A 17,070-nucleotide genomic window follows, 5' to 3' on the forward strand; every position below is an offset into this window, starting at 1 on the left:
TCTAGCGTACACTGTTTTTCAGATTGAAATGTATTTTGTATAAGTAATTTGTCCTACACTTATTGGGAAAATCAATTTTTATGAAGTTATGCTGCTTTTCACGGATATATATGCACATATAAAAAATAAAGATAATCATTGTATATACTCTATATATCAATTTGAAAAATAAAGGAAAAGAAGACAAGACAGCCCATGGCTAGAGGCAGCAAGTTGGCATTTAAGCACTTGTGAAAAAATGTCAGATCCTCCAATCTGCTGTTACTTTCTGTAGGTCTGCTTATCATCATGACTCAAAACATTTTTTGCAGACTCCTCCTCTGTTATTTTAGATAGCCTGCACAATATTTTTCATGCAATAGCAGTCCAGGGCAAAGCCATTTTACCTCATATTTTCACTGGCAATCAGATTGTATTAACGGATCTCATTAATTGGGTCTCAGGGAATGGTGACACCATTAGGGGTGAAGAACACATAACCTTTGAGGAACAGGGAGAAGAGTCACTCACCAGTCTTTAAAGCAAATATTAGGTCATCAAACTCCTGTGATTCCTCATCAGCAACCAATGAGCTGGTACTAAATCCCCCAGAAGGGTGGAAAACATTGCCATTTTGTGGACTCTGCTTAAAGGCAGCACTAGCTTGACTAGCAGGCTGCAAGGATGCCCTCTCCCAGTCTGCAGGCACCTGTAAAGTTTAAAAAGACACAGAGATGCAGTAACCATCAAAACTATAGTACAGAAACTGAAAAGTATGACCAGAGCTGAACTCAAGACCAAGAGATTTTGGAATCAGCTATTCTGTCACTTCTATAGTGAACCAGGTAGCCTTTTTTTGCCCCCTAAAATAAATAAATTATATATACATATATATATATATATAAAAGTAACTTGATTACAAGTCATTTAACATGTGTTTATTATGCCTGTCCTAGTTATCTCAAAAAGTTAAAAAAATATTACTATTTTTGAACATTGGCCCCTGTTATGGAGAACTTTAAATTAAAGCACTGAAAGGTTCCAGCTCACTCCACTCTTACCACTGCCTCTTCCTCTGCTGGACCGTCTTCTCCTTTCCATAACCACTAATCATAATTACTTCCCATTTTATGATCTACAGTTGGCAACCCACTGCTTCCCATGTTTACCAATACAATATTTTGAAGTAATTTGTCAGTCTTTGAAGGTTCTGGTGGTGGTATAAAGCCCTTCAGGTTTGATATCAACTTCGCTATAGTTCATCTGCCACTTGAGTTTAAGGTGGAGCCGCACAAAGAATCAGAATTTCAGTTCCTGAGAAAAGACGTGGCTTTGAAAATCTATTTCCTCCTTAAATGTGATTAAAAGCCAAAATACTGAACTCTAAAAAATATATATTTTAGGACAATCAAAATGTATTTCCTTGGTTTATTGCTCATCAACTGCTCAGTAGCCCCAGAATATACAAGCTCGCCATGTAGAGTCGAGAAGCTATGCTCTCCACTAAACTGGGGAGTCAGGCACCACCTTAGATGAGACGCTGAGAAGTCAAATAAATTCAGTGGTCTGCCAGAAGGCAGCTGAGGAGCTTTAAAATCCAGGCAAACCTACTGTCAAGCAGGTAGAGAAAGGGGCAAAACTGCTGCCAGGTGAGCAGCTTGTTTTCCACAAAAATCATTGCTAGTACCGACATGTTCCCTTGAAATATTTCAATTACACGAAATAACTTTTTTTTTTTCTTTTCCTGGAAAAACCGTTTAGCTGGAAAATTTTCAACCAGCTCTATCAACCTGCACATGTACATAGCAGCAAAAGTCACCTTGGTTTACTAGAGGTAGTGAAAAGTGATACTAGCAGCATCCCAGTTCCAGCAACAAACAGATTGAAAATCATCTCCCTCAAAATTTATTCCTCTCCTCTCCTCTCCTCTCCTCTCCTCTCCTCTCCTCTCCTCTCCTCTCCTCTCCTCTCCTCTCCTCTCCTCTCCTCTCCTCTCCTCTCCTCTCCTCTCCTCTCCTCTCCTCTCCTCTCCTCTCCTCTCCTCTCCTCTCCTCTCCTCTCCTCTCCTCTCCTCTCCTCTCCTCTCCTCTCCTCTCCTCTCCTCTCCTCTCCTCTCCTCTCCTCTCCTCTCCTCTCCTCTCCTCTCCTCTCCTCTCCTCTCCTCTCCTCTCCTCTCCTCTCCTCTCCTCTCCTCTCCTCTCCTCTCCTCTCCTCTCCTCTCCTCTCCTCTCCTCTCCTCTCCTCTCCTCTCCTCTCCTCTCCTCTCCTCTCCTCTCCTCTCCTCTCCTCTCCTCTCCTCTCCTCTCCCTCTCCTCCCCTCCCCTCCCCTCCCCTCCCCTCCCCTCCCCTTCCCTTCCCTTCCCTTCCCTTCCCACCTCACCCCTCTTTTCCAAATTAATTTTATTCTACTTTTATTCTGTTCTATTAAAATTTCCAGAAATTTCACACAGCATGACTTTGGAAAATTAAAAACTTAAAACTCATCTAAGAACTATAGTAAGATGAAAAAATTAACTTGATGTTTTGATTTCTCATGACCTACTTCTGACCACACTTTAATTGGTCTCTATAACAACCTGAAGGTTCGAGTAGAAAAAGGGAAATTCTCTAGGTGAGATGTTACCAGGGAGTTGTAAGTTCCAAGAATATCACCATGGATAAAGATAACATTCAGATATCATTTTTTATGGTAAAAAAATAAATAATAATCCCCTCCCCCGCAAACACAACTTGTAATAATTAGCATCTCATTCCTGCGTATTACACTTCAGTACTGCCACGTAAATCTCCAGGTACATTTTCAATACACAAGGTAATGACTATAAAGCACTGTTACCTCTTCCATAGCACTGATGAGGTTCTGAGTGGACTTGCTGATCTCTCCACCTGCAGCTGGCAGACCACTGCCATGTGTGAAAAAAGCCGATCCTGGAGTTGTATGCCCATTCATGTCTACGGTATAACTTGCTTTCACAGGACAGCAAAGTTGGTTGTGCAGGATAAAATATACCACAAAGACATAAAGACCCTGAAATGGAGAGAGAAGAACATCGTCAGGGTGTGAAATGAAGGGAGCTTAGATCAGAGTTTGAACGCAGTCATGGCAAGGTCCTCTATGCTGTCGCAGATGCTTTCCCTTACGCTAGCAATCCGTGCTTCAAAGGGCTGCAGCCAGTTTCTACAGAAAATAAGAGATGATATCACTGCCCACCAGAGATCTGGAAGTTAAAACTAAGTTCATATCCTGGGGCCTCCAGCTAAACACACACACACACACACACACACACACACACACAAAACACAACCCAAAAGAGTCATTGAAAATGATTATTTGGTTGAACCCACACAGTTGCAAAGCAAAGCCAAGATCCCAACAAGAACAAAACCAACTCGAGTTTCACAGTTGTCATAATAGTGAAAATGTGGTTAAGGGCCGCCTTTACAACAGGATTTGGCTGCTGGCCCCTAGCCACAATTCTGTATTTCCTGACTGACCTGCCGGCTCTTTGCATTCCTGCCCAAATTTCGATCTCGTGCAAACTGCACTGCTGCTGTCACAGATACCAAGTTGTAGCTAGAAATTAGATGCACTATGATATCCACTAATTCAACACTTTCATTTGTGATTACTACAAAGGCTCTGCTGTATGCCTCTGCAGTTCTTCTTTAAAACTTGCTAATTTTGACCTTTAGACTTAGCCAAGAAAAGTATTATAACCATGTCTTCTGTTTGCAAAGAAATCCAGTGATTGAACTTCTTGAATATGAAATCTGACTTTGTCTAATTCTTAAGTTGCACTAATACTGAGGGAAAAGAATCCATTTCAATTGATAAATAAACCAGTTCAATAATTAATAAAAAAGAGGTTAACCAAAAGATTACAAAAATCCTGGATTCTTCCTGATTGCTGCGATACAATTACATTTGCATTGGTTTTTTTGTATCTCACGTTGTCCTCTAGACCCCTGAAACCAGTTGAACTAAGCAGAACAATTTATTGGAAAAGTACCCATTGGCATTAAAGTGATAACTGGGATTATAACTAGTAAAGAGTTTCACCTATTTATGTTTGGGAATTCCTAATGGAAGGAATCTTGAAAATACACGGAGACTGCAAATACGCAACATAGATGTTCATTACCCCAACCCTGTAAAACAGGCAGCATTAAACCACACTTTATGATCCACAGATTCATAATTTCTAATGCTAACACTATATGTCAAAACAGTCTGATCCATAATATCAAGTATATAGAATATCAAATATCCAAGTGGTACATAACAGAAGTTTATGGGATTCGATGGGATTTCAATCTCAGCTGGTCAAGCACTGGGAATACCCTCACACAGCTGCTGTAAAGCCAAACAGCTCTGTGTGCACATTTTTAACAGCAAACCAGCAAACAAAAGTCTTAAAAACAACTATTTTGAGAGAACATTTTCCCACTTTTCCAGATTATTGTTCTTTGTAACGAGGACCCAGAACAGTTAACTCAGAGGAAATTTCTTTGTGATACGTGTAAGTAAATACATTCCAAAAACCTGATGCAAACACATGTTGCACTTAAGAGACACTAAAAAGGAACTAAAATGTCCTTTCATTCTATAAACAAATCCAAGGACTCTGATGTAGGTCAAGCATAATGGGACCAGCAAATGGACTTCTTTTAATTTAAGTTGTTTAATGGATGTGATGAGGATAAAAAACCTAAGAAGAACAGATAACAGTGACGACACTGAATTCAGAGCAGCCTCTGGCATTTTGGTCTCTAAGGACATAGCCACAAAAGTTGCACACACGTTTCAAGTGGTTTTGTACTTTTCAAGAAAGCCCATTAGCTGAAAATGCTGCACAGCCCTGTTTTAGAATTGCAGGGACGTAAGGCGTTGGTGTGCAAAGCCGGTTTGCTCTCCTGTGCAGCCCCAAGTGTGGGCACTCATTCTTCCAAAACAAATAAACATGGAATAAAGTGCCACAGTTATCTCTTTAACTCATTCCTGATTTAAGTCTCTGTGTGTTTCGGATAGTGCTGTTTCTGAGGAACTGTTGCTCTGGCAGAACCACAGAAAGGCATTTTGACACCCAAAGCATCCTCCTTACTGCCACTCCTGCCAGCTGCCGCCACTTCTGCCCCTCCCTGTCATCCAGAGACGCAGACCCTCATGCAGGGCAGCAGGACAGCATCGCTGAGATGCATCGCCTCGCGTGGGACTCCTGCTGCAGACCTCCTTTCCTCAAGGCTGATAAGGATATGAGCGATTCAGAGAACTGCCACGTGTTGATGGTGATGAGATGGCTCCTCTGGGTCTTTCCATAATAAGCACATGGACCAAGGTAGGTTATTTGACTTCTCCAAGGAAAGGAGGAGTCACACACTGGGTTAGCTCACAATAACAAAAACTGTCAGGTTTACTTCCCCTGCCCTTGTAAAATACCACTGCAATGCCTTACAAACAGAAGGTTAAGAAACTATTATAACTAGGCAAACCCAACTCTCTGAAGTAAGTTACGCGTTGACACAGGAACTGTGTTGCTGGGTAGAAGATTTCTTGCTTAGCTGGAAAAAGGATGGAACCTTCTTTGACCCATATTCCTACCCAAATCTAGAGTCTCAAGAAGATATACTCTGTAAAGGTGAGTTCTTATGTGCCACCACTGTGGTTTTGTCTGAAGCATCAAAAGGGGTTTGCGGTCTTACTTTCGCTACCCTGTGTCTCCATTGGAAACCACTGCAACTGAATTTTAGGAAATCAAAACAAGGCAAACGGTCCTGCCCAAACACGGAGTTCCAATGATCGTACACATGAAGATGCCATGGATCAAGTTGCATTGATCCGTGCTTATTTTAGCACCAGCAGCCACCAGGCTGTTTACTCGGAGGCTGTTTACATCGGCAGGATGCAGACACTCGCCTTGTGTCACTGCAACCACAGTTCTCACTATCTCAGTGGGTTTTTCCAAAATCACTAGTTTGAGAATTGAATTGTCCTTCATCAGACTTTCAATACTCATGATGTTCCTTTTCCCTTCATCCTTTAATATTGTAAAAATAGTCTTAAAGTACTATGAAAATAAGGTTGTTGGCATTGCAATATATGTTTCACTGTTTATCATACAAACAACTCTGGCCAAGTTGGCACCACTTTACTTTTTCAAGGGACACATGAACATTGTCCTTGACAGTTGGACAGCACACAACCTGTGAGGACATGGTGAGGGAAGCGGGCTTTTCAGTGTGAAGAAGGCTCAGGGGGTAATTAATAGCCATTAAATGCTATTAGCCTTCCAATGTACAAAAGGTGGTTACCAAGAAGACAGAGGAGCATGGGTTGGAGCCCCTCTGCTGTGAGGACAGGCTGAGAGAGCTGGGGGTGTTCAGCCTGGAGAAGAGAAGGCTCCGGGGAGACCTTAGAGCCCCTTCCAGTCCCTGAAGGGGGCCTACAGGAAAGCTGGGGAGGGGCTGCTTGCAAGGGCATGTAGTGATAGGACGAGGGGCAATGGTTTAAACTAGGGCAGGGCAGGTTTAGATTAGACATTAGGAAGAAGTTCTTTACAACAAGGGTGGTGAGACACGTCCCAGGTTGCCCAGAGAGGTGGTGGAGGCCCCATCCCTGGAGACATTCAAGGCCAGGCTGGATGAGACTCTGAGCAACCTGATCTAGTTGAAGATGTCCCTGCCCACTGCAGGGGAGTTGGACTAGATGGCATTTAAAGGTCCCTTCCAACCCAACACATTCTATGATTCCACGATTCTATGATTCTATGGCAGGAGAATGACATACTGGTCCTAAATTGAAACATGGGAGGTTCCAACTGGATATTTACTATGAGGATAATTAAGGTCTGGAACAAGTTTCCCAAAGAGGCTGTGGAAAGTTCTCTACAGGAGAAGGTGGGAGGTTTTCCTGGTACATTTTATAATTTGTGGGAGGGGTTTGTGTATGCATGTGTGTGAGGAGGTTTCTCATACACAACAGCTTGATTTATTTATTCTGCAGAGTGACAGCTGCAGGAAGCTAGTAAACCATAGACAAACTTCCATAGCTGTCAATAAAAGGAGAGAGTACATTTTACACTTCATAAGATCACATGCAAAGCTGGTGGACCGATCCGTAGAAAGCTTTCATTGAGCATTTGACACTTGTAGTCTCTCTGTCCCTTTATCCTCTAATTCTGAATGTTCCAGCTCCCTGTGCTGCCACTACAGTGTGTCTAAATTTGGAAACTGAGATAACTCTGCTAATAGTAATGAGAAAGGACACAACAGACTGTGGGCCATCAACAAACCTCTTCTTTATCTCCTGTTTACACACTGAGAGAAAGCCAAGATGCATACTGTATCCCATAATTTTAAATTGGTCTTGTAAGATAAAGGACTTTTATTGCTCTAATGAACACTAATACATCAAGGCATTAGATTATTTTTTTTAAAACTAAAATACACCATAATTCTCACACAGGTATTTTCATCCATAGCCGAGATACCCTACACTGAAATTGAAAAATCTGTTTTTCCAAGGAGAAGTGGATTCAGATAATCTCTCCTATTTTAGAGGAACAGTATTTCTATTTATAAAACTAAAGTACCTTTGCAGGACTTTTGGTAAAGAGAAGTCATTTGAGCACTCCATTTGAACAGCACCTCAACCTATTTCAGGGTATTTATCAGTACTAAAAAAAAATCCAGTGCACTCTACAGATGCACTCTTTGAGTTTTTATTTTAATTTGGAAAATTTTATTTGATAACTGTCATCATGTGACTATATCACCAATCATGTGATGAAAAAACAACATGAAAGTTGTTTTTTCAAAGGAGACTATTTTAAGTGAAATCAGTGCTTGTGGAGAGAGCTTATAGAATCACAGAACGGTTTGGGTTGGAAGGGACCTTAAAGCCCACCTAGTTCCAACCCCCTGCCCTGGGCAGGGACACCTCCCACCAGACCAGGTTGCTCCAAGCCCCGTCCAACCTTGTGTTAGACCACAAAAAGACCTCTGCGTCCAGAACTGGGTCACTATGATCCTTAGATCACCGTGGCTATAACATCACTATTATTTTTAAAGTTACACATTTATTGGTGCCAGGTGATAAAAACCCCAAGAAATCACACCAACAGGTACCTCTGCCAACAGAAGAGTTGTCTTTACTCAGATCAACTTTTGCGACGTGCTGTCTGTAGTCACCATAGAGGAATTTCTGCATGCTGGTTTACACTCTGGTTAGTTTCACTTTAGTGTTTAATTTTATCAGGGTTTAATCTTATTCTCTGTCTGGACTATGCTAATTTACTCTTGGCAACCAGTCCTAGAAAGTCCTTTTCTTGTCAGTTTAATGGTCAGGCTGGGTGGCTGTCGATGGCCACGGGTGCTGCTGCCATTCCTGGTGGCAGCATCTTGGCTCATGCTTGTGCACCTTAATGCCTTAGCTGACTTCTTGTGAACTTCCCTGGGGATTTCACTAATTTACTGGAAGTTCTTATGTTGCAGACTTCTCTTTTCTCACGTAGTTTTCCATCACTGGCCAGTCAAAGCCTGCTTTGGATTAACACTGATTTGCGTAACAAGTGCCTACTGCTTTTGCCAAAATTGCTGGTCTGATTAATCCAGATAATTCGCATGTTTCACCATATCCAGGAAGCTCGTATCTACATGGCAAAAAAAGGTCTCACAATGTTAAAGGAACCATATTCAGGAAATTATAATCAGGGCCATTGTACAACGTGTGATATATATTTGGTGTGGTTGTCTTTCCTAATCTATTTTTGGAAGAAAATTAGACACGGAATTGAATATTCATATGCACAGTTATTAATGGTAGCCAAGTGACACACTTAAAGCATATATAATTCTCTATTTCCTACTGCAAGTTTCCTTGTTTTCAGAGATAATTATGATAAATTGCATACACAGCATTTTTGTGCTTGTCTAGATATCAAAAAGCAGACTTTAATGTACATTTTATTTTTCTGTATCTTCTTCAACCATATTTTTCTTTGAGAACAGCTTGAAGATCTTTTATTGGTGTCATCATGACAGAAGCACCATCTTATTCACATGATACTATATCCTACGCCATAACTTAAAATCTCCCACTCACAGCTCTCCACAAATATTAACCTTTGAAATGCAAATCAGATCCTTCTGTTTAAATCTAACTCTTTTTCTTTGCATTCAGATTGACTGTTGTGAAAGTCTTATCCCTAGCAGTGCAACCCTACCCACTGGTGATCACACTTAGTAAGTTAATTTTGGACCTGCTGTGTATCATCAAGGGTTTGACTGTTATTTGCCATTAAGCACCATTTTTGATGAAGCTGTTACCATTCTTATCATTCATATCATTTCACTTATCACAGTTTCTATTGGGAACATTTACTGCTTATCTGCACTTTGCCGCCTGAAGTATTAACTCTCCATTTTGCTCTGGAGGAAAAGACTCGTGTCAGTTAAAGCTGAAGTTCTAAAAATTCACACCAAAACCAAAAGACAATGATAAATGTAATTGAGGACTGCCATCTCATACCATCTTGGTAGGCAGCCTCGTAATACCACTTGTTGAACCCGTCACCACCGCACACACATACACATACATGCGCAGAAGTCACCTTAAAAATGGAACAAAGAAAAGTAATCATTCATGTATCTATCATTAAATTAAGAATGTATTTACAGATTTGCACCAAGAGCTATTTTAAGTGCTTTCTGCTTCTTAAAGTTAAAATTCCACAGAGGAACAGGTTACGGGTAGATTTTATGGTGATAAAAATACTGTGCTTTCAGCATTATGAATACATTTCCCCAACATTAATGTAACACCTGAAACTTAGTCTAAACCGCCAAGTTTCTCTTTATGCAGAGCCAGCTACGCCAAGACCATGCTGAATCTTGCAGTTTCTACCCAAAGCCAAAGCCATAAATCCCTTTCTGGCAAACTGCATTCAGCTCAGATTTAGTCTACCACTTGGCTGAGGCTTACCTGAAAGGTTCACAAACTTTGGCAAACCTTTAAAAGGCAGATTTGCTTGGATACTTGGGATTCACTATAAATATTCCGCATAGCTCCCAGCACACTGTCAGCTACTCCCACACAACAGTCATTTGTACCTCTGATTTCAGCCCTGCAAGTATCAGAAAAGGTTTTGGAGTGGGATTTTTTTGTTGTTGTTGTTGTCGTTGGTTGTTTTAACAGGACAGACTGAAATTTTAAGAGAGGTGTTCAGCTTGAAGATGCACTGAAAATGCAGATAATTAGCCCAACTTGCCAGATGTGGAGATTGGGATGGTATAAGATTCCACCACTTCCTTCCAACCGTGTTATCCTGGAAATACCAAGAAAGCCCTATTTTCATATTTCAGCTTAGCTGAGGAAGAAATAAAGGCTGAGTCGAAGACCGAAGGTACAAACAGTGGGACAGGCGTGATCTGTGGAAGGCAAACACGGGAGAGCCATCATGCAGAAGCAGCTTGCGATTCCCCTCCGCAGCTCTGGCTGCAGTCCCTCCTTAAGGAGCTCTGTGAGGTTTAGTAAATCACACCAACCACAGGTGGTCACAGGAGGCAGACAAAGCAGACAAGCACCCCATCGCCCCCTGTCTCTGCCCCATCTCTCTGCCCATGGCTTTCTTCCCCTCTGCTGGATAGCATCCCTTCATGAGGTCCTCTTCTCGTGCTTTGTGCCATGTGGAGGACCTCTCTGGTAGCAGAAAGCAGCCAGATCACATATCATTGAAAGGCAGAATATTTATCCACTGGTGAACCTTACACTAAAAAAGGAAAACCAGGAAGACCAAAAGACGTAAGGTTATTCCTCACATATTTTTCAACTGCATTGACTGTAAAGACCTAGAAATATCGGAGGTCATGAACTTGCACCTATGCTTTACAATATTTTGTAAACATTTACTCTCATACTTGCTTTCCAAGGTAAACATTTATAACCTTACATTTCAGCTCACACCATACAGTCTAAGCCTACCACTGTTTTAATTTCTTTCTGAAACAGACAAGAAGTGGCGGATGAAAAAGCCTTTGTCACCTATGCCCCCAGGTCAAGAGTCCCCGTCTGACAGCGTTAGAGCAATTAATGCTCAGGTTATACCCAAAAGCAGGCTGAAAGCTAGCATAGGAAAGCAATACCCATGAGGAGAATTAGCAATTGAGGAAGTTTCATTCAGGGACCATACGAACCAGCATCACTGAATACAGGTCAACCTTTAAAAAGTCCAAGAAAGTGCTATTTCTGCAGCATATTAATGTACCATTCTTATTATTACATTTTGTTAAAGCAATAGTTTCTACTTATGTATATTAATGACAAATACATGAGAGTTAGAAGAAACAAGGAACTGCAAGTCAGCATTGCCAGACAGGAAGAGAGAAAAGAGAGAAGCTAACTTTGTGTTTATTGCTGAACTTTTACTTGCTAATACAGAAAATCTCAGAATGAGGAGTTGAGGAAAGGCTAGAAGTTATTGCCAGAACCACATTTTTTCCCCTTTAATTGATTCTTTCAGTGTCATAATCTCTCTTATGTCTACTATTATCTCTCTATTTCTTGCTACTCTGTGATATCTGACTGAGAAATTGGCCAGGCCGTTTATTTAGCAGCATTTCGCTGCAGTGCCATAGCTGAGTAAAACTCTTAACTGACTGGTGCAACTTCAGAAGCCATAAACGCAAGAAACCTTAAGAAAAATCTCGCTTGGAGGGAACCCAAGGGTTGTCCATCACTGATGTAATTACCTTCCATATACCTGCTGCTTGGGTGTTTTAGGCCAAGACTTATGGGAATGAGGTGTTCATATTCCCCACCGTTCTCTGCCTATTGGGAAAACCTTTTGGGGATGGTGCAGCCCATGAGAGCGACAGCCACACAGTGCTGTAAAGCACCAAATAAAGCCTCACCAACTTCAACCTCCCCTTACGTAAAACTGACCCCAGCACATACCTTGCAATGACTTTTTATGCTTTTTAGGTCCAGAATAACAGACATGCAAGTTACTACAAGAAGCAGTTATTTTGCCAGAGAGCTCTGATTGTCTCAGAAGCAGAGGTGTTATTCAGCAGGCTTCGTTGTTGAATGATACTCATAGGAACCAGGAACCTGTCAGCAGGTTACACTCCCTACTCCCCTTCATTTTAATCGAAATTACTGTAGATATTTACTGCCTTTCTGCAGCTTCAGAGACAGCAGAAGGCAGGTCTTATTTATAAAGCAGGAAGTTAACACTGTTTTGGTTAGGGATGCTCCTCAAAAAAAGGGAAACGTGGGCAAAAAGGAGGACAAGGACTAGACGTCCTTCCATATCTGACAAGTAGGTGAACAAGAGTAGGTGGAGGTATAATAATATATTTGGCTCTGTCATTGAAATCATTCACTTCCTGGCTTGAGATAACGAGCTGATTTTCCTCCCCTCATCCTTGACCCCAGTCTGTGCAAGGAGAGAAAGCTCTGGATGAAAAAGAAGTACCTCACAAGTTAATGAGATCTCTTTTCATAGGGAGTGTTACTCAAAGCAAAATTAAAAACAAACTCGCATTAAATATGGACATGATGTCAGCCTCGTATTAGAAACTTTTGTTTTGAGGGTTTTTTTTAGCAATGGTAGCTCTTAAGCTTTCTAGAATTCGCATTTGTGGGTTACAACTTTTTGTTTTTTAATGGAAAAATCATTGGCACAAAAAATTCTATCAGGGCTTTCAAAATAGACTCAGACAGGAACACCACTACTAAGCTGTGAACACAAAAAAACAAACAAAGAGGGAAACTTACGGAATATAGGGAATGAAATTAACACTGAGGCAATTCCATTGTCTGACTCTGAACAGGGTCCACTCTGTGCTTCTGAGGAAAGAACAGCACTTGGTGGAGTAATGGCCTTGTAGTATTTAGCTATTTCCCTATGATTCTGCCTACAAAAGCTTAAATTGCATGTTAACACATACCAAGGTAATACCAAAGGACATATATACACAGAAGTATATTAAAACTAAGCAATCGGAACATTTGACCTCCACGCATTGCTATATTTATTGCATTCTGCAGGAATGTAGCTCTACCCATGGTCGGCAACAGATAGTGTAAGTCGTGAAACACGTATCGAACTGTTGGTTCTTCTTGTACTTGGAAAACAAGATGTTACTTTCCCTCTTGGAAATTCTCGCAAATGGATTAGTGCCAGAAGTGACCTAAGATATGTTTGCCGCACTAAAGAGAAGCATTTGGATGTGACCTGCTCGGTGACCCACTCCTGCTCTCTCTGGAGCATTTCTTAAGAGGAAAAAATGATAGGAGCTGTTGATGGAGGGACTTTCCACGTATTTTTCAAAGCAACAAGCTCCTCAGCTGTTGTTTTGGTTTTTATTTTAGCTTAGTTTTTCCTATTACTTAGCATGGAATATATGTCCTTTTGAGGTCTCCCTCTTTGCTTGAGGGCTGCAGATCACTGCCTATTCTTTTCCAGCACCCTTGTAAGGCAATAACTGCTGGCTGTGCAATATCATGTTTTCTCATTGCAAAACCACCCAAAATGCTTGACACAGCTGTCTTGGCTGCATGGCGAAGTCCAATGGAAAGCAAACACAGGCAGCTGCCAACTCCAGAGCCGCATGGTGGGTCAAGAAGAGAAGGAAGAAGCCCTTCACTATTAATTTTTTCTCCCTCTGCACTTTCCCACCCCCAGTCGTTGCAGAGCTGCTACCAGTTCTGCCATTATCCCTGGGAGGAAGACCTCGAGCCTTCTTCCTCCCTGCCCGCACGGTCTCTGGCAGCACCGGCTCTGCCTGCAGAGCAGGCCCAGCGTGTGGAGCTGAGCTCCACCAATCTGCAGGTACGTACGGGTCAGACCGGATCGTCAACACCGACCTAATGAGGCTTCCACCCGCTGCGTGTTCAGATGCTTGTAACAGCGTTTTGGCTCCTTGCAGAAGTTAGCAGGAAAGATGGGCTGATAAGCGAGTAACGAAAAGCCTGACGAGAGGTAAAAGCAATCTCCTGAGGGAACTAGTAGGAAATTCTGAAGCCAAGACAGGGCAGCTTTACCAGGCAGGTGGATTTTGAAGCCATTTTTTGTCAAGCAGGTCAAACATAAAGGCTATAAAAACCTATATTTCTGTATGGGCAAGTACGGCAGTCTCCTTGCTTGGTGTGTCAGTGCTGTTTCACATAATTAATAATAGATATAATTTAATGAATGTAGGGTGATGTTCACCAACCCATTCCAGCGAGGACAGTGCAAATGGTGACAACATGAGTGTGCTTCTGCTTTCTCTGCTCCTATGTTGGGCACGGTGTCTCCACCACCACCACCGGGACGGTGATTCTTGCTGCAGGCTCACTCACAAAATTTCAGTTTAATGTAATATGACACTGCTAAAAACTGGCCAAGCCAGTTCCTCCAAGTGCTCGCAGTAGAAAACCGTAGCCTCTCATCTCCACACACCTACTTTCTGCCTCACTGTCACTCCACGCTTTTCCTTAGGAGTTTCAAAGCTACAGATGTCCCATGAGGGTTTTTAAGGTGGTTTCTGTATTGTCTAAGATATAATATATATTTTCTGGGTATCAGAAAAATATATTAATCTGTGTTTGCCCATAACTATCTATAACTACGTATGTATAACCATATAGCTATATCATAGAATCACAGAACCTTCATGGTTGGAAAGAACCTTTGAGATCATCGAGTCCAACCAAACAACCTACAATCTCTGCCACTAGAGCATGCCCTGAAGTGCCACATCTAGACGTTTCTTAAACACCTCTAGGGATGGTGACTCAACCACCTCCCTGGGCAGGCTGTTCCAGTGCCTGACCACTCTTTCAGCAAAGTAATTCTTCCTAATATCTAACCTAAACCTCCCCTGCCGCAGCTTCAGCCCATTTCCTCTGGTCCTGTCATTATTCACCTGGGAGAAGAGGCCAACACCCACCTCTCTCCACCCTCCTTTCAGGGAGTTGTAGAGGGCAATGAGGTCTCCCCTCAGCCTCCTCTTCTCCAAGCTAAACATGCCCAGCTCCCTCAGCCTCTCCTCACATGCCCTGGTCTCCAGACCCCTCACCAGCCTGGTCGCTCTCCTCTGGACACGCTCCAGCACCTCAATGTCCCTCTTGTACAGAGGGGCCCAGAACTGAACACAGCACTCGAGGTGAGGCCTCACCAGTGCCCAGCACAGAAGCACCATCACTTCCCTGCTCCTGCTGGCCACACTATTCCTGAGACAAGCCAGAATGCTGCTGGCCGCCTTGGCCACCTGGCTCATGTTAAGCTGGCTCCACCAGCACCCCCAGGTCCTTTTCTGCCGGGCAGCTTTCCAGCCACTCTTCCCCAAGCCTGTAGCGCTGCTTGGGGTTGTTGTGACCGAAATGCAGGACCCGGCACTTGGCCTTATTAAACCTCATACAGTTGGCCTTGGCCCATGGATCCAGCCTGTCCAGGTCCCTCTGTAGAGCCTTCCTACCCTCCAGCAGATCAACACTCCCACCTAGTTTGGTGTCATCTGCAAACTTATTGAGGATGCACTCAATCCCCTAGGCACAGGCACATTTCCTATCAGCACAATTGTTCATTCAACAAAGCGTGCAAGTAAGGCCAGTTTTAGGACACAGACGAACTTCCATCTTAGGCCTTAGGTAACTCTGCTCCACATGGACCTTCCTCTGCGTTCAGATATAGAGCTACTCAAAGCACTTGCGTTCAGTTACTTGTAACTGCACTCACAGCCTTGGGTTAAGCTTCATGTGTAATAAATTACTAGATGTAAAATTAAATTTAAAATTACATTAAAATTTAATTAAGTAAAATTGCATGTAAAATTTGTGACAAAGGTGATAATACGTGGGGTTTTTCCTCCATGAAAAAGTATAGACTTACAATGAAAAGTATACTTACCAATATGAATCAAAGCAACAAAACTAATTTACTTTGTGTCACGCTTTAGTTATGTATTGCCTTTACTGCAGAAGCGGAATGAATGGAGACTAAACTGAATTTCTTAATTTGAAAAGGAATCTAACAGGAAAATGGAACAAAAAAGTCATGGTAGTAGCAATCTTTCCAAACTTGCTGAAAGCAACAGAAAAGGAATTGGAGATTATGATTTCCTCTCATGGATGAGTATCACACATACACCACTTCAACTTCTGCACGCAAAGGAAATGCTATAATAAAATCCCGTATAAGCATAAAATGGAAGACAAGTTGCTAGTTAAAAAAGCATAAAATGGTCGGTAATACAGTGATCTATACAAGAATGTCACCCACGGAAGGCATTTTTATGCTTGGCAAATGGACTCGTAGCAGGTGTAATCATTAGTTACTATTAGTTCTGAGATAACTGGCAGAATCTGTTCCAAGATTCTATTTATGCATAGTTTCTAAAGGTTGATAAATCATTAATATATGGTATTGGCATGGCTAGTATGTTTTGCAGATGTTACTAAGTGCAGTATTTGTGGCATGGCTGTTGTGATAATTATAGTCCAACCTGTTGGACATTAACAGACTTTGTGCAACAAAGCACTTACCAAAGCCCCTGTTATTTAGTAAGCCTGAAGCATACACCTGAAAGCAAAGTTTTAATAGAAGACGACATTTAACACAAACCAAAACGTGACCCAACCGAATGATCAATCCAAAGGCCACCGAGGAAGACGGTAGCTGGAGTCATCGTCTGAGCAGTGGTATGGAGGAGACGGGTCGACAGCAGAGTAAGCTTGGGAGCTTTTCCCCCCGTCGCCGCACTCCCTGTTGACACTGTTATATTAGTCTCTGCTCCAAAGCAGATGTGCTTTACGTCCGTTTAGGATTATCTGTGTCATATCACGTAGCAGATATATTTCAAGCAGCAGCCCAAAAATCCAGCACTTGTGCTTTAAGGATGCACTGACATATTGTGGTAAAGAAAATAAATAAATATCCTGGCACCTTTTTCAGTATTTGTGGAATGTGCTAAAAGGAAGCTTTCACTTTCAATGAAAAGACTGTTGTTCTGTGTTCTTGTTAGGTCATTGAAATTGAGATTTTATCCAGTTTTCTAACGAAAGGCTCCCCTAAAACACGGTATGAGTCTAATCTCACCATTTAGGAG

At 42.0% G+C, this 17,070-nt stretch overlaps 1 protein-coding gene across 1 annotated transcript in view; it reads right to left on the reverse strand.

Moving 5' to 3' along the window:
* Positions 1 to 17,070, reverse strand: part of ADGRV1 (adhesion G protein-coupled receptor V1) — a 290,661-nt gene that overhangs the window by 8,527 nt on the left and 265,064 nt on the right. The window contains exons 89-90 of the mRNA XM_063320199.1: positions 2,816 to 3,007; positions 511 to 688 (exon numbers count right to left, since the gene is read on the reverse strand). Coding sequence (XP_063176269.1) covers positions 511 to 688; positions 2,816 to 3,007 — 370 coding nt within the window. The remainder of the gene's footprint in view (positions 1 to 510; positions 689 to 2,815; positions 3,008 to 17,070) is intronic.

This window comes from Chroicocephalus ridibundus, chromosome Z (genome assembly GCF_963924245.1).
Source record: "Chroicocephalus ridibundus chromosome Z, bChrRid1.1, whole genome shotgun sequence".
In the NCBI taxonomy this organism is placed as follows: domain Eukaryota; kingdom Metazoa; phylum Chordata; class Aves; order Charadriiformes; family Laridae; genus Chroicocephalus; species Chroicocephalus ridibundus.